Raw genomic sequence first — 25,250 nt, 5'->3', positions numbered from 1 at the left:
TAAATTACACTCCATTTGTATTTAAGCGACGTGGGACTTGGACGATTGGTTACATTTTGAGATGGAATTGCTAACTGTTTGGGAGACAGACGGAGTTTAGCTGGTGTCAAAGACTTTCTCGATTGCTCTTCTGAAGTTCCATTATGATTGTTAGTCAGTGGCTGTGATTTCTGCTTTTCACCTTGGAACCATCTGCTTCCCATTTCACCACAATGCCTCGATCGTTTCTGGTCAAAAAACAACACACTAGGTGTGGCAGTCGCAACTGGGGCAACCTATCAGATGATCAACGAGGGGATTTCTACATTCCAGGTAGGTTTCCTCCACAGTACAATCCCAATACTTTTCACAATGCAAGAAAGAGAGAGAAAGATAGAGATGGATAAAGTGCTACACTTTGAGGTGCCGTCTTTCAGGTGAGACATTAAACCGAGGCTCTGTCTGTCCTCTCAGATGGACATAAAATATCCCATGGCACTATTTCAAAGAAGCGCAGAGGAGTTCACTCTGGTGTCCTGACCAATAGTTATCCCTCAATCAACATTACAAAAACAGATCATCTGGCCATTGTCACATTGCTGTTTGTGGGAACTTGCTACATGCAAATTGGCACATTTCCGACATACAACAGTGACTACTCTTTAAAAGTACTTCATTGGTTGTAAAGCACTTTGGGACATTCTGAGATCACGCTATGTAGAAACAAGCCTTTCTTTTTAATCTCACCGGGAACCAGATAGCTAGTGGCCAACAACTATTGCATAATGATGGTCAGAAAGTAGTCTCTCAATGTCAATAGCAAAATCACATCTTACTTACATATCTGTGATCTACTATGAATAGCATTTAATTCTATCCACAGAATACTTGGATGGCTGTCCTCTTAACAAGCAGCAACCTTTACCTGAACAAGATGCCACCGTCAATGAAGACGACAAAATGCAAAACCTGTGGGTGAGATCGTTTGATAAAGAACTGCATGGAATAGCTCACCTGGAAGCTCAACCAGTGCTCAGCAAACCTAAGGTACCGCCTTACTGCATTAAGCTTTTAGTGATCAGTCATCACACCTGCCCCCGCCAAATTGTTTTTTTTTAAGATTCTCATTGCCCGAAAGATTAAAGGAAAATGAGAACAGCCAGGGTCCTCTCTACAGAGAGAGTGGATGTTGGGTGAGAGGCGGGTGAGCTGCATTGTGAGGAACACCCCCACTACCTCATCCCCACAGGTGGAATACTCACTGTTGTGGTTCACACATGGAGGATGGTCACTTGGGCTTAGTCCTGGAGGACTGCTAGGGGTCAGAGCAACCAGTGCAGGCAAGGGAGTGAGGAAAAACTTTTCAAAATAACAGCAGCAGTTGGGCAAGAGCTACAAACAGAAAGCAAACGAGAGAACCATGGCAGCACTGGTAGAGAGCTTTCATTAAGGGTCACATCTTCGAGTAAGGGTCAGCCATTTGGGACAGAGATGAGAAATTTCTTCACTCAAAGGGTTGAGTGTCTTTGGAATTCTCTACCCTAGAGAGCTGTGGGTGCTCAGTCATTGTGTATATACAAGTCAGAGGCAATAGAATTTTGGATACTAAGGGAATCGAGGGATTATAGCGATATGGCAGGAAAGTAGAGTTGATGTAGAAGTTCATCTTATTGAATAGTGGTGCAGACTCAATGTGCTTTATGGACTACTCCTGCTCCTGTGTCTTATAAAAGAGTTTGAACAGGTTAGAGAAGCTGTTTTTACTTGTGGGGTAGACCAAAACAAAGCGCATAAATATAGTCATTGAGTAAAAACTTAGTTACCCAGAGAATGGTTGAATTCACTACCACATGAAGTGATTGAAGCAAATAGCATAGATGCTTTTAAGGGGAACTGATTAAGTATATGAGGGAAAAAGGAATGGAAGGATATGCTGATAGGGTTAGATTTTTTTTTTTTTTTTTATTTCCAAAATATACTTTATTCATAAAAATCTGTAAAAATTACATTGCCAAACAGTTTCCAAACAGCACCAAAAAATACAAACATTGCAAGGGAGATCAGTTTCCTTCAATACTGTCATGAGTTTCTTCCCAACCCTTCCGTTTCACAATTGTCATGTCAATTACAGTTTTACATTTACAGCAATTCAGAATATTAATGATACAGTTCGAGGGGTTTCCCATGGATCCAGCCCCTCAGTCCAGCTTGGTGGGGGAACCTTACACTGTGGTCTTTCCCCATTGAGCCTTTGCTGCGGCTGCCCCAAGCTTTAGTGCGTCCCTCAGCACGTAGTCCTGGACCTTGGAATGTGCCAGTCTGCAACATTCGGTGGTGGACAACTCTTTGCGCTGGAAGACCAGCAAGTTTCGGGCAGACCAAAGGGCGTCTTTCACCGAATTGATAGTCCTCCAGCAGCAGTTGATGTTTGTCTCGGTGTGCGTCCCTGGGAACAGCCCGTAGAGCACAGACTCCTGTGTTACAGAGCTGCTTGGGATGAACCTTGACAAAAACCACTGCATCTCTTTCCACACCTGCTTTGCAAAGGCACATTCCAGGAGGAGGTGGGCGACCGTCTCTTCCCCACCACAGCCAACGCGGGGGCACTGTGCGGAGGGGGCGAGACTTCGGGTGTGCATGAAGGATCTGACGGGGAGGGCCCTTCTCACCACCAGCCAAGCTACGTCTTGGTGCTTGTTTGAAAGTTCTGGTGATGAGGCATTCCGCCAAATGACTTTGACGGTCTGCTCGGGGAACCATCCGACAGGATCCACCGTTTCCTTTTCCCGTAGGGCCTTGAGGACATTCCGTGCAGACCACTGCCTGATGGACCGGTAGTCAAAGGTGTTTTTCCGCAGAAACTGCTCCACGAAGGATAGGTGGTACGGCACGTCCCAACTGCACGGAGCGTTCCGCGGCAATGTGACCAGGCCCATCCTTCGCAACACTGGGGACAGATAGAACCTCAGCACGTAGTGACACTTGGAGTTTGCGTACTGGGGATCTACACATAGCTTGATGCAGCCGCACACGAAGGTGGTCATCAGGATGAGGGCCACGTTGGGTACATTTTTCCCGCCCATGTCCAGAGATTTGAACATCGTGTCCCTCCGGACCCGGTCCATTTTAGATCCCCAGACGAAGCGGAAAATGGCTCGGGTGACTGCCACGGCGCAGGAGTGGGGTATGGGCCAGACCTGCGCCACGTAGAGCAACAACGTGAGCGCCTCGCACCTGATGACCAGGTTCTTACCCACAATGGAGAGAGATCGCTGCCCCCACATGCCCAACCTTTGTCGTACCTTGGCTACTCGCTCCTCCCATGTTTTGGTGCACGCCCCGGCACTTCCGAACCATATCCCCAGCACCTTCAGGTAATCTGACCTGACGGTGAAGGGGACAAAGGATCGGTCAGCCCAGTTCCCAAAGAAGATGGCCTCGCTCTTGCCGTGGTTAACTTTGGCTCCCGAGGCCAGTTCGAACTGGTCGCAGATGCTCATCAGTCTGCGCACGGACAGCGGATCCGAGCAGAAGACGGCGACGTCATCCATGTACAGGGAGGTTTTGACCTGAGTGCCTCCGCTGCCTGGGATTGTCACCCCTCTTATGCTCGCATCCTTCCTAATAGACTCAGCAAAGGGTTCAATACAGCAAACAAACAAGACCGGGGAAAGAGGACAGCCCTGTCTGACTCCAGATTTGATCGGGAAACTTTCAGATTCCCACCCGTTGATTGACACTGCGCTACTGATGTTTGTGTAGAGCAGTTGGATCCAATTGCAGATTCCCTCCCCAAACCCCATTTTGGAAAGCACGTCCATCATGTAGGTGTGCGATATCCTGTCAAAAGCCTTCTCCTGGTCCAGGCTGATGAGGCAGGTGTCCACCCTCCTGTCCCGTACGTAGGCGATCGTATCCCTGAGTAGCGCGAGGCTATCAGAGATCTTCCTGCCGGGTACAGTACAGGTCTGATCGGGGTGAATCACCAGCTCCAGAGCAGACTTGACTCGACTGGCTATGACTTTGGACAGAATCTTGTAATCAACATTAAGCAGTGAGATGGGCCGCCAATTTCTGATTTCTACCCTCTCCCCCTTCTGCTTGTAAATGAGGGTGATGATGCCTTTTCTCATGGATTCTGACATGCTACCGGCCAGGAGCATACTCTCGTATACTTCCAGCAGGTCCGGGCCGACCCAGTCCCACAGGGCCGAGTACAACTCAACCGGTAAGCCGTCGCTCCCGGGAGTTTTACTCGCCTCGAAAGACTCGACGGCCTTTGTCAGCTCGTCCAGAGTTAGCGGCTTGTCCAGTCCCTCCCTCCTGCTGTCATCTAAGACCTCTGTGATAGATGACAGGAAGGACTGGGAGGCTCTGCTGTCTGTGGGCTTCGCGTCATACAGCCCAGCATAAAAGGATTTGCTGATCCTTAGTATGTCGGACTGCGAAGACGTTACCGAGCCATCTTCTTCCTTCAGGCTGCTGATAACAGAGCTCTCTCTGTGTACCTTTTGGAAGAAGTAACGCGAGCACGTCTCATCCTGCTCGATGGAGCGGACTCTGGACCGGAAGATGATCTTGGAGGCCTCTTTGGCAAAGAGCGAGGCCTGCTGGCTCTTCACCTCTTGGAGGTCCTCCTTGACCTCGACCCCCATTGACTGCAACCGGAGTAGATTTTGCATAATTTTCTGGAGTCGGGACAGTTCCCTCTGTCTCTCTCTCGCCTTCTGAACACCTTTGTGGATGAAGAACCTCTTGATGTTCTCCTTAATCGCTTCCCACCAGTGAACTGGAGACTCAAAGAGGGGTTTCACGGTCCTCCAACCATTGTAATCCCTTTTGAGTTCCTCAACGTTCTCTGGGGTCAGCAGTGTCGCATTGAGCTTCCACGTCCCTCTGCCAACCCGCTGGTCGTCCTGTAAGTGACAGTCGGCCAGTAAGAGGCAGTGGTCGGAGAAGAACACCGGCTTGACGTCGGTGGATCCGACCGTGACAGCACAGGACACAAACAGGAAGTCAATCCTGGAACGGGCAGACCCGTCCGATCTTGACCATGTGTATCTGCGCTGCGCTCCGTCTGCAGGTTTGCTGAAGACGTCGTGCAGTTTGGCATCCTTAACTGTTTCTATGAGGAATCTGGACGTAGCGTCCAGTTTGCTGTCGTCACTGCCGGATCGTCCAGCCGCATCGATGATGCAGTTGAAGTCACCGCCTAGGATGACCGGCCTGGACGTCGCCAGCAGCAGTGGGAGCTGCTGGAAGACGGTCAGCCGCTCGCTGCGTTGTCCTGATAGGGTTAGATGAAAAAGAGTGACAGGCGACGTCTCCTCTAAGCCGCATGACAACCCACAAGTTCCTGTGCAAGCCATGCACAGGTTGGCCCCTTTAAGTTACCGTGTCTGCGCAGCTGCGCAAATTTAAAGAGGCACTTAAATAGCCCGCACACTCCGAAGAAAAATTAGAGGGTACATTGGTGCCAGGAGACTCAATTGGATCATAAATACTGGCATGGACTAGTTGGGCCGAATGGCCTGTTTCTGTGATGTACATTCTATGTAGGAAATTCTCTCCTGTATAAATGCTTTCTAATCATTAAATTCTTTTTGGAAGGCGAAATCAGCTTACGCGCAGGGCCATTTCCTCTGCTACTCCTGCAACAAAGTCTTCCCGTTACACCGCATGCTGACCCGTCACCTGAAATGCCACAGCGCGGTGAAGAAACATGTCTGCAGGTTCTGCGGAAAAGGCTTCAATGACACATTCGATCTGAAGAGGCACATGCGAACGCACACAGGTGGTTATATCATGGTAAAAATGGACCTCATTCAGTAAAGGCTCATCCAAAAGACAGCACCTCTGACAGTACAGCATTCCTTCAGTCTGCACAGGAGTGTCAGTTCGCATTCAAGTCTCTGGAATGGGACTTGACCCTAGGGTAGTGCTCTTGCCTCTGTCAGAATGTTGTGGAGTCAAGCCCCACTCCAGGGACCTGACCACATAATCAAGACTAGCAGTACGGATTCTGATTGACAAATTTATTAGAGTTTTTTGAGGATGTAACTAATAGGGTAGATAAAGGGTAACCCTTTAAAGGATGTAGTATACCTGGATTTTCAAAAGGCTTTTGATAAGGTGCCACATAAAAGATTAATAGGCAAGATAAGGGCTCATGGTGTTGGGGGTAATATATTAGCGTGGATAGAAGATTGGTTGACAGACAGGAAGCAGAGAGTGGGCATAAATGGGGCATTTTTAAGTTGGCAGGCAGTGAATAGTGGGGTGCTGCAAGGATCAGTGCTGAGGCCTCATCTATTTACACTCTATATTAAAGATCTGGATGAAGAGACAGAGAGTAATGTATCTAAGTTTGCTGATGATACAAAGCTCGATGGAAAGGGATGTCGAGAGGCTGCAAAGAGATATAAACAGGTTAAGTGAGCGGGCAACAAGATAGCAAATGGAGTATAACATAGGGAAGTGTGAAGTTGTTCACTTTGTTCGTAAAAATAGAAAAGCAGAATATTTTTTAAAACTGATAAGCGTTGATGTTCAGAGAGACTTGTGGGTACCCGTACAAGGAATGCACAAAGTTAACATGCAGGTGGCTATTAGGAAGGCAAATGGCATGTTAGTCTTTATTGCAAGGGGATTGGAGTTAAAGGCCTACTCGGGTATAAAATTGAAACCCGACCCGACCACAGCCAACCCGAACCCGACCAGGGCTAGAGTCCTTTAATTTTTTTTCGCGCCTGACTCAACCCAACACAATCATTGCAATAAATTTAATGATATCAAACATGTTATTGTGCCCTACCTTGTCCAAATGGTGGTACTAGTGATCCTTTTCATCTGCTCCGGCAGCAGGCTGTTCCTGCAGATGGAGTTGTGGGGAATCATGGGTGAGCCTGATCCAGTGAGTTCCTGGAAGCAGCACTCTCCGACCCAACCCAAGCCCGAATTCTGGACTCGGAATATAGACCCGACCCGAACCTGACACATATAGTCGTTTAATTGGAGTACAGGAATAAAGAAGTCTTTTTAAAATTGTATAGGGCTTTGGTGAGACCGCACCTGGAATACTGTGTGCAGTTTTGATCTCCACATTTAAGAAAGAATATACTTGCACTGAAGACAGTGCGACAAAGATTTACTAAATTGGTCCCTGGGATGAGGGGGTTATCCTATGATGAAAGGCTGAGTAGGGCATCACAGTGGCGCAGTGGTTAGCACCGCAGCCTCACAGCTCCACCGACCCGGGTTCAAATCTGGGTACTGCCTGTGTGGAGTTTGCAAGTTCTCCCTGTGTTTGCGTGGGTTTTCTCCGGGTGCTCCGGTTTCCTCCCACATGCCAAAGACTTGCAGGTTGATAGGTAAATTGGCCGTTATAAATTGCCCCTAGTATAGGTATGTGGTAGGGAAATTTAGGGACAGGTGGGGATGTGGTAGGAATATGGAATTAGTGTGGGATTAGTATAAATGGGTGGTTGATGGTCGGCACAGACTCGGTGGGCCGAAGGGCCTGTTTCAGTGCTGTATCTCTAAACTAAACTAAATTGGGCCAATATTCTCTGGAGTTTAGAAGGAGAGGTGATCTAATTGAGACATAAAAGATTCTGAAAGGGCTTGATAGGGTAGAAGCTGAGAAGTTGTTCCCACTGGTCAGGGGATCTAGAACACAGGGACACAGTCTCGGGATAAGGGGTTAATCGTTCAGGACTGAGATGAGGAGAAATTACTTCACTGAAAGGGTTGTGAATCTTTGGAATTCTCTACCCCAGAGGGTTGTGGATGCTCCATCATTGAATACATTTAAGGCTGAGACAGATCGATTTTTGGTCTCACAGGGAATCAAGGGATATGGGGAGGGGGCAGGAAAGTGAAATTGAAGCCCAAGATCAGCCATGATCGTATTGAATGGCGGAGCAGGCTCGGTGGGCCGAATGGTCTACTTCTGCTCCTATTTCTTGTATTCTTGAAGGGAGTGCTGCACTGTCAGAGGTGCTGTCTTTTGAATGAGACCGAAACTGAGGCTCTGTCCTCTCAGGTGGACATTAAAGATCCCACTGCACTATTCAAAGAAGAGCAGGGGCATTCTCCCAGTGCCTCGGCCAACATTTATTGCTCGAACAACACCTAACGTAGATGAGCTATTTATTTCATTGCTTTTTGTGGGATCTTGCTATGCACAAATTGGCTGCCGCCTTTCCTAAACAGTGACTACACTTCAAAATTACTTCATTGGCTTTAAAGCGCCTTGGCACGTCCTGAGGGTGTAAAAGGCGCTATATAAATGCAGGTTCTTGTTTTATCTTTTTGTATGGTACTTTTGTGCTATTGTTCTGAGAGAAAAGACTTATTACCCCACCTCTGTTTAAGTAGGTATTCGACCCTACAAGTGTGACCTGTGCGAGAAGGCATTCACACAACGATGCTCGTTGGAATCTCACCTGAAGAAGATTCACAGTGTACACCAAAACTATGCCTACCGGGAACGACGTTCCAAGATTTTTGTATGTGAGGACTGTGGCTTTACATCGAATCAAGGGGACACATACTTCCTCCACATCAGGGACCACCACCCCACCAGCCCTTTGCTACGCAAGTACCTGCGGAAGCAAAGTGCATCGTTTCAGAACAGATTAAGTATGCTGCTCTTTCCACATTACGTCTAGAAACTACCTAAACCAGCTAGGAAGAACTTGTACTTATATAACACCTTTCACTACCTCAGGCTCCTAAAGTGCTTTATAGCCCATAAGGTACTTTTTAAGTGAATTGACTGTTGTAATGCAGGAAGCACAGTAGCCAGAATTGTTCTCAGCAAGGTCCCACAAACAGCAATGCGATGACCAGATAATCTGCTTTTAGTAATGTTAATTGAGAGATAAATATTGGTCAAGACACCAAGGAAAACTCATCTATTCTTCTTTGAAATAGTGGCCCTGGGATCCATTGCTTGCACTTGAGATGGCAGACTAGGTTTAACATCTCATTTGAATGACAGTGCAGCACTCCCTCAGTAATTCACTGCAAGTATCAGCCTAGATTATGACACAATTCCTCGTGGCAGATCACATAAACTGGGAAGATCCCAAGATTCAATTCACAGTCTGCACTGATATAGATCATGTTGGCTAGGGTAGGGGTACGGGTGCAATGTGTGGCTTTAGTAGCTCTACGCTGGGGGGGGGGGGGCGGAAAAAGAGTCAAATCAACCAGAGCCCTTCTTTCTGTCTGCTATCTAGTGACTCTGTTGGAAACAGCAAGTGTACTCTGGGTGAGGGGTGGTTCATATTCAAATGTGACGCCCTCCATGTCCGAACAGCCCAACAATGACTGCACAGGCGCAGCACCTCTGTCAGCATTCTTGGAACTATACTCTCTCGCCAATCAGCCCCTCCAGAAGAGGACGGGAGGAAACAGGATGGGGGTAGAAGGAAACAGGAGCTTCTCCTGCAAGCAACCTCCCTCCGTCCACCAGTAAGGTAATGAATCGTCGGTGACGGAGGCTGATGAGTTCTAAATCCCATCTCAATTCTTGTGTCCTTTGTTGAAAGAAAATGTGGGATTCTCTGGCCTGTACCCTTGCTGGAAAGCTAAGAGGAACTGGGGACAAAATATGCCAGAGCCACAATGTGCCACTTCATGGCAGATGGATGTCCACACTCTCCACAATTCAGCTTTTCAATTGCCATTGTATGTAGCAACACCGCTATGTCCAGCCAGAATCATTGGGTAATCACCTGTCAATCACTCCTGGAAACCACACTCCTCCAGGTGACTGGGATTGATCTATCCTCCATTCAGTGCATTTTGCTGGAGAAATCACCCTGCTTTAATTGGGAGAGGTCGCTGCAGTATTGGTCATTAGTTCTGTTTGCGGTTGTTCGCAGACACTCTTTTTAAATAAGACTCTGTAGACTGTTGGCTGTTGTGCGCAGTTTAAACAGACTTTGCAGTAAAATAGACTGTTTGCATTAAGTCCTGCCATAAAGCTGCACCCCCAACTCACTGGCCAATGCAGTGGTGTCAATGAACAAGCTGCTTGCTTTCAGCTAATTGGAAGGACAGGGGGCAACAGTCAGTTATGCAAGTTTCATTAAGAGGGAGATACATAATTTTAAACTGGAGTCGGAGGAGGAAATATAAAGGAGGAGAAAATGTCAGCAGGATCAGATTTCTCTGTTGGATTGAGTGTGATGCAGCACTGACTGTCTCACAAGGCTATCACGACTCCAAATGAATGCAGGAACCCAGAGACACAAATCCCTCTGCATGGCAGGAAAAAAAACTAAATGCACCATTTGGTGTACTATTCAGGACTGAATTAACTGATCTTATCCTAAATTCAAAAGGCAGAGTGGGTTGGAAAAGGGCAACTGACCTCAGTGCAGCAATGTCAAGTCTCCCATACTTAATTTCTATCCAGTAATTCTTGCTGCAAAGTGCATGCATGTGAATGTCAAGTGATCAAGCTTTGTCCTGATGTTCACTGTAGTTAAATAGCAGTTCAACACTCACTGTTTAGATACACACAGGACAAACTGCCACTGTGACAAGATAGTGGAGGGCTGCTGGCATCCAAGAAATCACAGTAATAGCCAGCACCTTTTCAGGAAAAGATGGAGAAAATCAAAAACAAAGTGATAGTTCAGCTGGTCAGGATACAAATGAGATGCAAACACAGAGTCCGCTCAGGCAGAAAAGCTTTGAATTCACATCCAAATCCCACAAACACATTTGCACCTCATTCCCATGCCATCTATTATTAGCAGAATGTGCAAAAAATACAAGGTCTGCCCCTATTGGTTAGTGAAGAAATTGAAGCTGGCATTGTGGGGGGTGGGGGAGGGGGGAGGTAACTGGGCAGGTCAGCCCATCAGTGAAGAGCAGCATTACAGGGAAAATTAACATATAATCAGCCTGCAAAGTAGAAGGTTGAATTTAAAAAAAATACAGACAAGGACACAGCAACAACTTGCATTTATACAGCACCTTTAATGCAGTAAACTGCCCCAAGGTGCTTTACAGGAGCGATTATCAAACAAAACTTAACACTGAACCTAAGAGAGAGAGAGATATTATAACAGGTGACCAAAAACTGGTTTAAAAAGTAGGTTTTAAGGAGCTTCTTAGAGGAGGAAAGAGGAGTAGAATGGCAGAGGGATTAAGGGAGGGATTTCCAGAGTTTCATCCCTCTGTAGTTGAATAACCCTCCCAGACAGCTAGAGAGACCAGACGTCTTGTATTTTTTCCCTCAAAGTCACGCCATTACAATGAGGGCCATTACATAATGAAAATCTTCATCAGTAGCCAAGACTTGCAGATTGATAGGTTAATTGGCCATTATAAATTGCCCCTAGTATAGGTAGGTGGTAGGGAAATATAGGGACAGGTGGGGATGTGGTAGGGATATGGGATTAGTGTAGGATTAGTATAAGTGGGTGGTTGATGGTCGGCACAGACTCGGTGGGCCGAAGGGCCTGTTTCAGTGCTGTATCTCTAAACTAAAAACTAAAGTAGGTTACTGAAGCTGTCAAACACATTTAAGACAGAATTAGATAAACACAAAGAAAAATATCAAAGGGTTTGGGAAAGGGGATTAGAGTAGGTAGCTCTGATGTAGTCAATCTAGGCACAACTGACCAAATGGTCTTCCTTTGGTGGTGAAATTTCTTGATTCTATGAAGCAATCCCTAATGGTTATTGCTTAAATCAATGCACAGAATCACAGATTATTCCAACTTTTTAAAAATAATTTTTATTACTGTATTTACAAAATTAGCAAAATGTCAGTGCAAGTGTGGCTTTTAAAAAAATAAACATTTTTACCGCACTGTTGATTTGTGTCACAATTCTACATTATCCCTGAACTGACATGTTGACTGCCGGGGAATGTCACGGTTGGTACAGTCCGACAACAGCAAAATCTCAAGGGGCAACACTGTGTGTCCTCACTCAGTCCAGCGATGGCCGCAGTGTGGCGCTGTGCACACATAGTACAGCCTCATTGCATCCTGCAGCAAGGAGAAAGAAGACTGCATTAAAGGCACGCTTCAAACTTGCAATTCTGTGTCGCCAACAAGTCAGAACCACCATTCCACTCATTCACAAAACGGAGGCAGACTGCAGCCACGTCCCTTACATTTTAACATTTTTCTGGCCCTTTTAAAGCCACAATGTTGCTAATGCTCATTAAAATCTCTACTGTACACGAAATGAGTTCAGGCAGTCATTATCTAGATCTTAATAGGCATGTGCTCAAAGCACTTGAACTGTCAATAATTTAGCGCGGAGAGAAACTCCTACTTTTTACAATTTAATACTGGAAGAATATGTCTTATATATATAAATTTTACGTACATATATACAGATACACACACTATACTTTATAGACATATAACTAATTATGAAAAGCTTTACATCGCTACAATGTTTAGTTTCTCGCACAGCAAGATCCTTGGAAAACTCTCATTTTTGAATTGTTAAAGCTCTCCAGTTAGTATGTAACCAATACAGAGTGTTGCCAGATTCCCATAGCATTCTAACCAAGGGTCAAACTTAAGCTTTTCATCACCCAGGCTACCTATTCATAGTCTCTCAGCTTACACAACAACAAAAAAAAACACACACCCTGAGTAACACATGCCTATTCATTCTCCTATTCTACCTAGTTACACATTCAGACTAAGAAACGGACACAAAGGCAACAGAAAGCAGACAGCTACGTGTACAGTTTGGGCTACGCAGTTGAGCATTTAAGCAGCAATTACAATGGCTGTTTGAGCTTGAGCAGGCAGCTCGATACCAGGTTTGGCAGGAGTGCAGTGAGAAATCACTCGTCAAACAAAAAATATGGTCATTAAACAAAGTAGCGCACTACACCCAACGCCTACACTCAAAGTGCAAAACGTTCCCCATCTTAAAAAAGATAAATTAAAGATCAGCTTTCTTTCCAAATGGTGGAAAACAAATAATATGCTTCTTCTGAGGCCTCTAACTAGGGAGCAACTCATTTATCTGTATAACTTATATTCATTGGCATAAGTGGTTTGAATATACACTTTTAACAACTGCATGTATATCTGCAATGGGTTCCATTACTGTACCTCAGCTCTTGCACTGTGCGACTGGAAAAACACAGCTTCCTTGTGTCCACACCTGCAAGAATTTAAAAACAGGTGTAACAGGCTTCAGGAAGACATAGATTGGCGAAATAGGCAGACATATGGTAGATGAAATTTAATGCAGAGCAGTGTGAAGTGATACATTTTGGTGGGAAGAATGAGGATAGACAATGTGAACTAAATGGTACAATTTTAAAGAGAGTGCAAAAAGAGAGACCTGGAGATGTGTGTTCACAAATCTTTGAAGTTGACAGGACAAGTTGAGAAGACTGCTCAAAAAAAAGCATGTGGGATCCTTGACTTTATTAATAGAGGAATAGGGTACAAAAACAAGAAAGTTATGCTAAACTTTTATAAAACAATGGTTAGGCCCCAGCTGGAATACCGTATCAAATTCTAGGCACAGCACTGTAGGAAGGATGTCAAGGCCTCGGAGAGGGTGCGGTAGAGATTTACTAGAATGGTTCCAGAGATGAGGGACTTCAGTTACATGGAGAGACTGGAGAAGCTGGGATTGTTCTCCTTAGAGCAGAGAAGATTCAGACTTGATAGAGGAGTTTGAAATTATGAAGGGTTTTGATCGAGTAAAGAAGGAGAAACTGTTTCCAGTGGCAGACCAGTCACCAACCAAAGGACACAAATTTAAGGTAATTGGCAAAAGAACCAGAGACGACACAAGGAAAAAAAATTCTGCAAAAGCTGTTAAGATCTGGAACGCACTGCCTGCGGTGGAAGATGATTCAACAGTAATTTCAAAAGTTAACTGGATAAATACTTGAAGGGGAAAAAATATGGGGCTATGGTGAAAGATCAGGGGAGTGAGAATAAACAGACTGCTCTACCAAAGAGCTGGCACAGGCACAAATGGCCTCCTTCTGTGCTGTACTATTTTATTAATTTATCTATCCATGTTAAAATCAGTTTAGAAGCCCTGTTGTGTTCCAGTGATTTAACTAGTTGTCCAAATCATGAGACCCCTCCCTCTGTTGCTTTTCGATCAATCTGATCAGTTTATGGGAATCATGTCTTACCCAACCCCCCCCACCCAACCAAACTGGAATAGGAAGTCGGCAGATTTCTAGTTTTTAAAATGGTGGCCATGTTCTACTTTACAACCCCGCACCCTCCCCGGTTCAGTGGTCTCGGGCTGCAGATTCCCTCCTTTAGCCTCCAATCTCTTTGTCCCCAACCCTAGTTCCTCAAACCGAATGCCTTGGGATGCAGCATCTTCCACAGACCCACCGACATTCTGAGCTTGCCTCTGCTCTAGGACTCAGGATCACATCCAACCTGCTCTGGTTGCAACATACACGTATTTGAAGGAGGAAAACAGCAACCACAATAACTAAGAATGAACACGCTGGGAAATAAACTTTACTGGTAGGTGAGTGTGCTAAGATTTGCCTAAGTAAGCAGGGTGGAGTTCAGGAGGAGGTAGGAAATATGTATTAAGTAGCTGTCATCATGGAAAGGATATGGGGTTTAAAAACTGACTGAGTTGAACAGGACAATGAAGGTGTGCAACATCAGATACAGCCCAAACTAGTCTGTGGGATGGGAAGGAGATGGGGGAGTGCGGAGATATCAAATAAGGTACTAGATTTTTGGCAGGCCCCAACAGGATGGCTAGATCTTGCCAATAGTAAGTTGGAGAAAGGTCTGGATCATTCACAATAATGTCAGCACAGCTGTCAAATTGCTGGTCTATCAGAGGTACAGCACTAAACTTGTTATAAGACAGACCTTTCCCTCTCTTCTTGCCACCAAATCTATTGCAGTGAGGAAAATCTGATACAATCCATAGGCTGCTACGACACTGCTGATAAAGGTCCTTGATCAGCAAATAAAGATGGGTGCGCATAACAGAGTGTGGCGTGACACAGAAATACCAAAGGCTTCAAATAATGCCCATCTTCTTTCTTTCTGTCAATAACTCAAAAGATTGTATTTTCACTAGACTTAGGGCATCTGAGAAGGACAAAGCTTGTAAAAGAGGGCAAGGCTTCTAAAAGGGGCCAAGGCTGTTAAACAGTGCTGCAGTGCTACTTACTTTGGGCAGGGGTGATCTTCTGTTCTAGGCAGTGTTGGATCCTGTGCCACATCGGCTATGATTTGGGTCAATTCACTGTTTAGCGAGAAAAACATCTTCATGAAAACAATGCAGGTGCTCTGGACAAAACAATTTCTGAGTGACGTACAAAGAACAAAGAACAGTACAACACAGGAACAGGCCATTCGGCTCTCCAAGCCTGCGCCGATCTTGATGCCTGCTTAAACTAACACTTTCTATTCTTTAGTGCAAAGTTGAACCATGCAAAGCCTAGGACCAGAAATTTGACATATCAGAACGCAAAAAATAAAATCACCGTTAATGGCCTCAGGACCTGAGGAATCTGAATTAACAGCCAGCTTTATACCACCTGAGCGTATGGCCCACATTTTGCGACAGTAATGACAGCGAGACTGTCCGCGTTCGGCGTCATTACTCCACTCAAACTGACAGCAACTTCTGCAGTCCGTCTCTGCGCAGAATAACGCAGAAATCAACACTCCTCCAGAGAGTGTACTGTTGAGGCTCCACCAGACTGCAATCAATTAAAAATCACTGAACTGACGAGAACTTCCACTCCTGCATTTTGTTCTCATTGCAAAAACTCTTGAAAAAGTTACTTTATTGAATAAGGTGTAACTTTTTCTCTAACGGTGTACTCAGTTCATAATTACTGCTGAACACCCTCATTGGCCCTAAATAGCTAATTTTACATTTGTCGAATGTCAAACTTCATTATGATAAAAAATTACACATATAAACAAAACAATTTTTTAAAAATTTGTTTGTAATATTTTAGCTTCTATCCAATTGCAATCATTTATTTCATTATCTGAAATGTTTAAATTAAAAGTGAAGGGATTCAGTGTTTTCAACCTCCCGCTTCGCTCTCTGAGAGTACGTCAATGTGATTTGGCTGCTACCCTGCTTATTGACAGCATTGCTGCTGGACTCCTAGAGATCCCCTTGACATGGCGCCACATATAAACTATGATTGGGAAAGGGGAAAACCACACCAGAGATTGCTAGATTTTTATGGGAGCTTCCTTTCAGGTCAGCAGCAAACACTGTTGATTCACCGCAGACTGCAAAATCCAGCCCAATATCTCAGCATAGCTCACCGAGGACCTCTTATGACAGAAACCCAGCATTACAATATTTTACTGAATGGCTCTTTGCGAAAGCACCCGAGAATCACACGTGCAGAATGCATATTACTTGTAAAAAACATATATCCTTTGGTGGCCAGACCAATTAAAGTATTCAATGGATTGTTCGGATACAGTCATTAAACTGTTATAGAAACAGCAGTATGACTTACTTTTGTTCTTTCCACCCCTATTTCCTCTAAAGGTGGGTTTCTCAGGTATGCAGATATTAATCCTCCCTGTACATCACCAAGTGGCTATTATCCAGATGTAAGCGTCAACAGTGAGTGGCAGTAAGACTGTTTGAGTGTCAGGGTGCCATCAGAACGGCACCTGATTCTATCCTGACCTGATGCACATATACTTTGATGAGAGCACACCTGGTGTACTTTGTACAGTTTTGTTCTCCATATCTAAGGAAGGATATACTGGTCTTAAGAGGTAGTCCAATGAAGATTCACCAGATTGATTCCTGGGATGAGGGGTTGACCTGAGTGGAGAGTCTAGATCTAAGGGGGTCATAGTCTCAGGATAAGGGTTTGGCCATTTAGGACTGAGATGAGGAGAAATTTCTTCACACAGAAGGTTCTGATCTTTGGAATTCTCTACACCAGAGGGGTATGGATGTTTAGCTGTTGAGTATATTCAAGACAGAGATCGATAGGTTTGTGGACACTAGTTACTGGACTCAGTGGGATTGAAGTTAAGATCAGCCTTGATCTTATTGAATGTTGGAGAAGGCTCGAGGAGCCGTCTGACCTACTCCTGCTAATGTTCTTGTACTTGCACACTTTCCAGCCGGGGTCAAGGGACAAGAAGCGATCGGATCAACTTTAAACTCTCTAGCCCTGGGCACTTGGTTCAACTGTAGGACGCGACTGAGATCAGGTAACGCAGCAGAGCTCAGAGCAGAAACTGGGTCTGTATGGCTCAGTACCACAGTGAGCAGTTACCCACAATGTTTAAGGGAGCTGTGAGGAATGGGATAGATGACACTCACGGTAATTCTAGTTTGCGTTGCATCTCTGATGATGGTGCAACTACTGAATTTAGCTGGAGCCTCAGTGGGAGGAACAGCTATAATTTACTGTTGGCCTCAGTTACAACAGTGTACTGCTTAAACCCACACACGGCAGATACGAGTGCTACTTACTCTACTTCATGCGTGATTTTGTTGACATAGATACAGCTGTTATCGGCTTCTTGCTGATAGTCACAGTTTCGACACTGAAATTTAAATGTAAAGCATTTGAGTTACATAAACTGGTCACAAAATCAAAGATTCAACTTTTTCAGGATGGGGAATGGATTAGGAAAAGCTACAAGGAGACCCTTCCAAATCTATCCAGCAGGCACCCTCTATTGGCACAACAATGGGCGAGTCCTCTGTTAAATTGAGACTTGGGTGACAGGCCAAAACCCATACTGCCAGTCACTAGCAGGCTTGAAACGTATGGTAGAGAAGATGAGATAAATCAAGCTGTTTTGACGAAATCTCTATTTCTCTCTCCCCCGATGCTGCTAGACGTCCAGAATACTAACAGCATCTATTTTTAAATCAGACAATAATTAGATGAGACAATCTTCAGTTTTATGTCTGTAGATGAAGGAAACACTAAGGAGAAACAGCTACAGTTTTGCTGTCTTGGGAGAGAATGTGCTAGGGTGTCTGACAAATTAGCAACGCAACAGCTGGCATATTTTATACCTTCAATTTCCCCTTCATTCCTGTGGGGAAGCACTCTGTTCCAACACAATCCATCCTTATGAAGAACAGATTGGGAACTCAGGGATGTAGAGGTACTGATGTCAATTGCAGCACCCAAACACATCAGACAATCCAGTGTAGATCATGGAACTGAACTCAAGACATTCTGCACTGTGTGGGGTGGTGTTAAACTGGACAATGTCTTTACCTCCGAGAGACCAATGGGCGAGCCCCTTAATCCATTTTCAATCTGTAGTCTGCAACATCCACAACACCAGCAATTCAAAACAGGTTTGAGTCTGTCATAAATTTTCACAAAGTAATCTTGGATTTGTATAACACACTGTAGATTGCACTTTGTATATTTGAGTGTCAGTGGATTTAATCAGCTTGGCCCCATTCCAATATGAGACACAAAATACTGGAACCGTTCAGTGTTTCTCTTGTTTCACTTACAATAAGCACATGCTCCTTGGTTGAAAACATTCAGGTTTTGCTCTGCTTTCCCATAAACCCATGCATGGTCTCAGGATATTTCCTTTTTTCTAGTTCTATACGAATGTCTCAATAACAATTTTGTCTTAGTATCACCTAAAGTGCTTTCACATCACAGATTGCAGACTTCAGCTCTCCCAGTTTGCTGCATTCCTAAATATAAACAATCAGATCTGCATCCAAGACCGCTGGGCAAATGAGCCTGAATCTGGCATCAGATTAGAACACAAGAACTAGGAGCAGCAGCAGGCAATTCAGCCCCTCGAGCCTGCTCCGCCATTCAATACAATCATGGCTGATCTCATCTCGGCCTCAACTCCACTTTCCTGTCTGTTCTCCATAACCCTTTACTAATTAAAAATCTGTCTATCTCCTCCTTAAATTTACTCAGTGTCACGGTATCCACCACACTCTGGGGTAGTGAATTCCACAGACTCACGACCCTTTGAGAGAAGTAATTTCTCCTCATCTCTGTTTTAAATCTGCTACCTCTTAACCTAAAACTATGACCTCTTATTCTAGATTGCCCCACCAGAGAAACATCCTCTCTACGTCTACTTTATCAATCCGCTTAATCATCTTACATACCTCAATTAGATCTCCTCTCATTCTTCTAAACTCTAGAAAGTAAAGGCCTAAACTGCTCAATCTCTCTTCATAAGAAAAACCCCTCATCTCTGGAATCAATCTAGTGAACCTCCTCTGAACTGCCTCCAATGCATCTACATCCCTCCTCAAGTAAGGGGACCAAACTGTATGCAATACTCCAAGTGCGGTCTCACTAATGCCTTGTACAGTTGCAGCAACACTTCCCTACTTTTATACTCTATTCCTTTAGCAATAAATGCCAAAATTCCATTTTTCTTCCTTATTACCTGCTGCACCTGCATACTAGTTTTCCGCGATTCATGCATAAGGACATCCAGATCCCTTAAGGTTAAGGCCATTTATTTCCATAACTGCAACTTGCAATTATATAGCACCTTTAACATTGTAAAATGTCCCAGGGCACTTCACAGGAGCATTCAGACAAGATTATCAGACAACTGCGAGGTGCGACAGAAGAGGAGCTATGGTTTGTTGCCAGGTCTCAACATCCGGGAGAGTGGGGAGAGAGATGACAACTTATATTTATACAGTGCCTTTAACACAATAAAACATCCCAAAGCTCTTCACAGCAGCGTTATAAAGCAAAATTTGACATTGAGCTATATAAGGAGATATTAGGACAGGTGATCAAAAACTTGTTCAAAGAGGTAGGTTTTAGGGAGTGTCTTAAAAGGAGAGGGAGAGATGTTTAAGGAGGGAATTGCAGGGCTTAGGGCCCATACAGCTGAAGGCACAGTTGCCAATGGTTAAGTGAAGAAAATCAGGGATGCATGGATACGCACTGACACACAAGGAGCCAGTTTCACATATTTGCACTCTGAAGGGCTGCTGACCACCAAATGAACCCAGAGAAGGTCGCACAGCAGAGCTCAGCAGTTTCGGCATTCGATAGGGGCTGATCTGTATCTTAACTCCATTTACCTTTTATTTCCATAAGTCTTAACTAATAAAAAATACCTAGCAATCTCAGACTTGAAATTTTTAATGACCCCCAGCATCAACAGCTTTTTGGGGGAAAGAGTGTTCCAGATTTCCACTGCCCTTTGTGTGAGTCTAACGTCAGTGGTAGGGAAACTATTGGAAAAAATTCTGAGAGACAGGATTACTTTCCACTTGGAGAGGCAGGGATTAATCAGGGATAGTCAGCATGGCTTTGTCAGGGGGAGATCGTGTCTTAACTAACTTGATTGAATTTTTCAAGGCAGTGACTAGATGTGTAGATGAGGCTAACGCAGTTGATGTAGTCTACATGGACTTCAGTAAAGCTTTTGATAAGGTCCCGCATGGGAGATTGGTCAAGAAGGTAAGAGCCCATGGAATCCAGGGCAATTTGGCCAAGTGGATTCAAAATTGGCTTAGTGGCAGGAGGCAGAGGGTGATGGTCGAGGGTTGTTTTTGTGAGTGGAAGCCTGTGACCAGTGGTTAACCGCAGGGATTGGTGCTGGGACCCTTACAGTTTGTAGTATACATTAATGATTTAGACATGAATATAGGAGGTATGATCAGTAAGTTCGCGGATGACATGAAAATTGTTGGTGTCATAAATAGTGAGGAGGAAAGCGTCAGATTACAGGACGAAATAGTTAGGCTGGTAAGATGGGCGGAGCAGTGGCAAATGGAATTTAATCCTGAGAAGTGTGAGGTGATGCATTTTGGGAGGACTAACAAGGCAAGAGAATATACAATGGATGGTAGGACCCTAGTAAGTACAGAGGGACCTAGGTGTACTTGTCCATAGATCACTGAAGGCAGCAGCACAGGTGGATAAGGTGGTTAGGAAGGCATACGGGATTCTTGCCTTTATTAGCCGAGGCACAGAATATGAGCAGGGAGGTTATGATGGAGCTGTGTAAAACTCTGGTTAGGCCACAACTGGAGTACTGTGTACAGTTCTGGTCACCACATAATAGGAAGGATGTGATTGCACTGGAGAGGGTGCAGAGGAGGTTCACCAGGATGTTGCCTGGGCTGGAGCATTTCGGCTATGAAGAGAGACTGGATAGGCTTGGGTTGTTTTCCTTGGAGCAGAGAAGGCTGAGGGGGATCCTGATGGAGGTATACAAAATTATGAGGGACATTGATAGGATAGATAGGAAGAAACTTTTTCCCTTAGCGGAGGGGTCAATAACCAGGGGCAAAGTTAAGGAAAGAGTTTTTCACCCAGAGGGTGATTGGAATCTGGAACACACTGCCTGAAGGGGTGTAGAGGCAGGAAACCTCAACATTTAAGAAGTATTTAGATGAGCACCTGAAATGCCATAGCATACAAGGCTACAGGCAAAGTGCGGGAAAATGGAATTAGATTGGATGGGTGCTTGATGGTCGGCGCAGACGCATTGGGCCGAAGGGCCAGTTTCTGCACTGTATAACTCTATGACATGTTTCCTGACATCACCCCTGAATTTCCTGGTTCTAATTTTAAGGTTATTTCCCCTTGTGGACTCTCCCAGTAGAGGAAATAGTTTCTCTCTATCTACCCTAACAAATCTATTAATCATCTCAAACACTTCAATCAGATCACCCTTTAATCTCTAGACTCAAGGAAATACGAGCCTAGTCTACGCAGGAACAAGAAAGTAAATGCAAAAAACACTCCAGTTTCATCTGATAACCTTAGCCTTGTGTATTTTATTTTCACAAACGCCTCTACAGTTGCATATTTTATCAAGACATACGGTGAGGTAGCTGGGCACTTGGTCACTATCAGTCTTTGTCACAGGGAAGTACACAAGAATTTGACTATGTTAGAACTTCATTTTGGAGTATTTATTTAACATAGAAACTCCTGACAATGCAGAGAATGCGCAGAGTGATTGTGGACGTCATCAGTGCGTGCAATCATTTGACAGCTTGCCAGTATGAATGCGCGCACTGATGTCACTACACAATGACGTCCTCACCCTTCAATAGCCGCGATCACCGCTTCCATTCCCCTGAACAGTATCCTGCTCCCTCCCACCATCCCTGCTTCCCCCCTCGGCCACTCGCTCGCTCCCGGCCTCGCCACTCCACCCCACCCCACCCCTCAGCCGATCATTCCCCGCCGCACCACCCGAAGCCGCCGAAGCGCAAGACGGGAAGCGAGTGGCTGAGGGGTGCCGAGTGGCGAGCAGACGGGCATGGGAGGGTGCAGTGAAGAGAAGCACAATGGCAGGAGGGAGCAGGGTACTGCTGGAGGTGGGATGGAGGCAACGTTCGCAGTGATTGAAGGGCTTTGGGTTTATCTTGTTTCTTGTGATAAATTGAGCAGCGCCATCTTTGTCACTGGCAGTTGCCTGAGACGTCGTAGACAGTGACGTTTCAGTGGATGAGGCTGCATGTGCCAGTACTGAGCCACCTAGTGGTTGCGTTGTCAGCAAACGCAGCCATTTATTTAACACACTGATCCATAGTTTCCATGATTTGTATTCCTGCATCTTCTCTCTGCTGCAGTATTTGAAGGATTGGGAAGAAACATCTTTTAATCCACTGAGGTTTGACCAACCCAATTTTCCTCCCTGATGGTGGAATTTTAATTGAAATGCATTGTCACGGAGGGCAACTTTTCTCAAATGAGTTTGCTCTGTGGTGACAGCTGTTGGTGATGATTCTGTTAATCCCATTTTCATCTCCTCTAGACCTGTCTTTCATTTCTTATTCTGTTACCATCTCCTTCTGCCTTGCACCATTGTCCCTCTTGGCATTTAATGTGTCAGATTTCTGGCACTGTAATATTTTGTTTTTTGTACCACCTGACCATGTTGTGTTAAAACTTTCACTCCCTCGAGTCCAATACTGTAACTCCTCAGAACACCATCCTCGAAAGTCTGAACCAATAAATCAAATTAAGGTGGTATGTACTCACCGCATAAAGCAGGATCCGATTTTCTTTATCTTCCTTTGGGTACAGCATGTTATTACTAAGAGAAAGAAAAATACATCAACAATGTTTAGAAAATGCTGGATAAAGGGTCACAGACCTGAAATATTATCCATACTCTCCTTTCTCTGCAGATGCTGCCTGACATCCAGCATTTTCTGTTCTTATTTCAGACTTCCAGCACCTGTAGTATTTTGTTTTCCAATACTGTTTGCGTTACTCTGCTGCCTGTATCCTAATTCACACCACGTCCTATTGACCCAATACCCTGTACTCGCTGACCTACATGGGCTCCCGAATAAGCAATGCCTCAATTTTAAAATTCTCATCCTTCTTTCCAAATTCCTTCATGCTCTCATCCCTCCCTATCTGTGTAATCCAACCCCACAAAGCTCCAAGATCTCTGCGTTCTAGTAATTCTGGTCTCTTGTGCATCCCTGATTTTAACTGTTTCACTACTGTTGGCCCTAAGCTCTGGAATTTCCTTCCTAAACATCTCTGCATTGTTTTCCTCCTTTAAGACACCTCCTGAAAACTCATATCTTTGACCAAGTGATGACCACTTTGTCATCAGTCCTAACATCTGATGTGACTTGGTTTAAATTTTTTATTACACGTCTGTGAAGTTGTCTTGGGATGTTCTATTGCATTAAAGACACTACATAAATGAAAGCTGTTGCTGTCAACCCCACCACCCCCGCACTCTCCCAGATGTTTAGGCTTGAAGACAAAGCAGTAGCTCCTCATCCAATGCACCCCACAGTTAAATGGCCTTGCAGCACAACCCAGGAGAGACAGAGAAGGGGAGCGCTGTGAGGGGGGGGGGGGGGCGGTGTTGAGAGAGGAAGGGGGGGGGGTCAGGAATGGGGAGGGTGTTGGGAATGGGGAGGGGGTCGGGGAGGGAACGTTGGGAAGGTGGGGTCGGGGAGGGAGGGGGCATTGGGAAGGGAGAAGGCGTCGGGAAGGGGGGGGTTCAGGAAGGGGGGGTCGGGGAGTGAGGAGGCGTTGGGAGGGGGGGTCGGGGAGGGAGGAGGCATTGGGAATGGGGGGGTCGGGGAGGGAGGAGGCGTTGGGAAGGGGGGATAAGCCAGGAAGGGGGGGAGGAGTCAGGGAGGGAGGGGTTCGGGGAGGGGGGGCGATGGGAAGGGGGGGGGATCAGGGAGGGAGGGGTTCGGGGAGGGGGGGCGTTGGGAATGGGGGGGGATCGGGGAGGGAGGAGGCGTTGGGAAGGGGGGGGGGGAGGAGGCGTTGGGAAGGGGGGGGGGGAGAAGAGTCGGGGAGGGAGGGGGCTTTGGGAAGGGGGGATCGGGGAGGGAGGGGGCTTTGGGAAGGGGGGGGATCGGGGAGGGAAGGGGCTTTGGGAAGGGGGGGATCGGGGAGGGAGGGGGCTTTGGGAAGGGGGGATCGGGGAGGGAGGGTGCTTTGGGAAGGGGGGGATCGGGGAGGGAGGGGGCATTGGGAAGGGGGGGGATCGGGGAGGGAGGGGTTCGGGGAGGGGGGGCGTTGGGAAGGGGGGGGATCGGGGAGGGAGGAGGCGTTGGGAAGGGGGGGGGGGAAGAGTCGGGGAGGGAGGGGGCTTTGGGAAGGGGGGATCGGGGAGGGAGGGGGCTTTGGGAAGGGGGGGGATCGGGGAGGGAAGGGGCTTTGGGAAGGGGGGGGTCGGGGAGGGAAGGGGCTTTGGGAAGGGGGGATCGGGGAGGGAGGGGTTCGGGGAGGGGGGGCGTTGGGAAGGGGGGGTTCGGGGAGGGAGGGGGCTTTGGGAAGGGGGGGGGTCGGGGAGGGAGGGGGCTTTGGGAAGGGGGGGTCGGGGATGGGGGGTTTGCCGCCTCCGGGTCGATGCTCCGACTCCCGCCAGCGATTTCTGGGGTTATTGATTTGTGAAAAGCCGCCTCTCTCACCATTCCTGACAGAATCGGATCCCCACGAACCCGGGCCCCCCGTGCCCGCCCTCAAAATCCATCGCAGAAACTTCCAGAAACAACCGCGCCACCAGTCTCTGCGCATGCGTCACTCCGGTACGGGTCCCGCGCAGCAACATCGCGCGCGTTTCAAAACCGCCAGCTTCCTATTGCAGCCATAGCAACCAGACCCTTCCATAGCAACCAGAACCTGTCATAGCAACCAGAGCCTGTCATAGCAACCAGAGCCTGTCATAGCAACCAGAGCCTTCCATAGCAACCAGAACCTGTCATAGCAACCAGACCCTTCCATAGCAACCAGAGCCTGCCATAGCAACCAGAGCCTTCCATAGCAACCAGAGCCTGGTGGCAACCAG

General features: G+C 46.2%; 2 protein-coding genes and 1 pseudogene across 2 annotated transcripts; 1 reads left to right on the top strand and 2 right to left on the bottom strand.

The window, feature by feature from the left end:
* The window catches only part of LOC137353050 (adenosine receptor A1 pseudogene), a 52,106-nt pseudogene extending 41,237 nt beyond the window's left edge, over nucleotides 1-10,869 (bottom strand).
* Nucleotides 213-9,154, top strand: LOC137353157 (putative transcription factor ovo-like protein 3). Its single transcript, XM_068019205.1, has 4 exons — nucleotides 213-312; nucleotides 863-1,026; nucleotides 5,590-5,773; nucleotides 8,359-9,154. Exons 1-4 carry the CDS (start codon nucleotides 213-215, stop codon nucleotides 8,649-8,651), a joined length of 741 nt encoding a protein of 246 aa, XP_067875306.1. The 3' UTR covers nucleotides 8,652-9,154.
* An 879-nt stretch (nucleotides 10,870-11,748) lies between the features above and the next one.
* Nucleotides 11,749-24,992, bottom strand: polr2i (RNA polymerase II subunit I). The gene is made up of 6 exons (XM_068018991.1): nucleotides 24,874-24,992; nucleotides 22,961-23,015; nucleotides 17,458-17,531; nucleotides 15,157-15,231; nucleotides 13,089-13,140; nucleotides 11,749-11,996 (listed from the first exon to the last, which is right to left on the bottom strand). The coding sequence occupies exons 1-6, from the start codon at nucleotides 24,933-24,935 to the stop codon at nucleotides 11,934-11,936; spliced, it is 381 nt and encodes a 126-aa protein (XP_067875092.1). The 5' UTR covers nucleotides 24,936-24,992; the 3' UTR covers nucleotides 11,749-11,933.
* Between the last annotated feature and the right edge of the window lie 258 nt (nucleotides 24,993-25,250).

This window comes from Heterodontus francisci, chromosome 40 (assembly GCF_036365525.1).
Source record: "Heterodontus francisci isolate sHetFra1 chromosome 40, sHetFra1.hap1, whole genome shotgun sequence".
Lineage (NCBI taxonomy): Eukaryota > Metazoa > Chordata > Chondrichthyes > Heterodontiformes > Heterodontidae > Heterodontus > Heterodontus francisci.
The sequence above is the reverse complement of the archived record's forward strand: the minus strand, read 5'-3'. Positions and strand labels throughout refer to the sequence as shown.

Bases quoted from the DNA above. Each gene is read 5' to 3' on its own strand.
- polr2i (XM_068018991.1), bottom strand. From the start codon at position 24,935: ATGGATTTTGAGGGCGGGCACGGGGGGCCCGGGTTCGTGGGGATCCGA. The intron at 15,232-17,457 runs GTAAGTAGCACT...CTCGCTAAACAG, and splicing joins AAAATCACGCATGAAGTAGA to TGAATTGACCCAAATCATAG. The intron at 13,141-15,156 runs GTAAGTAGCACT...AAATTCTTGCAG, and splicing joins GAAGATCACCCCTGCCCAAA to GTGTGGACACAAGGAAGCTG.
- LOC137353157 (XM_068019205.1), top strand. From the start codon at position 213: ATGCCTCGATCGTTTCTGGTCAAAAAACAACACACTAGGTGTGGCAGT. The intron at 1,027-5,589 runs GTACCGCCTTAC...TCTTTTTGGAAG, and splicing joins CAGTGCTCAGCAAACCTAAG to GCGAAATCAGCTTACGCGCA. The intron at 5,774-8,358 runs GTGGTTATATCA...CTGTTTAAGTAG, and splicing joins GCACATGCGAACGCACACAG to GTATTCGACCCTACAAGTGT.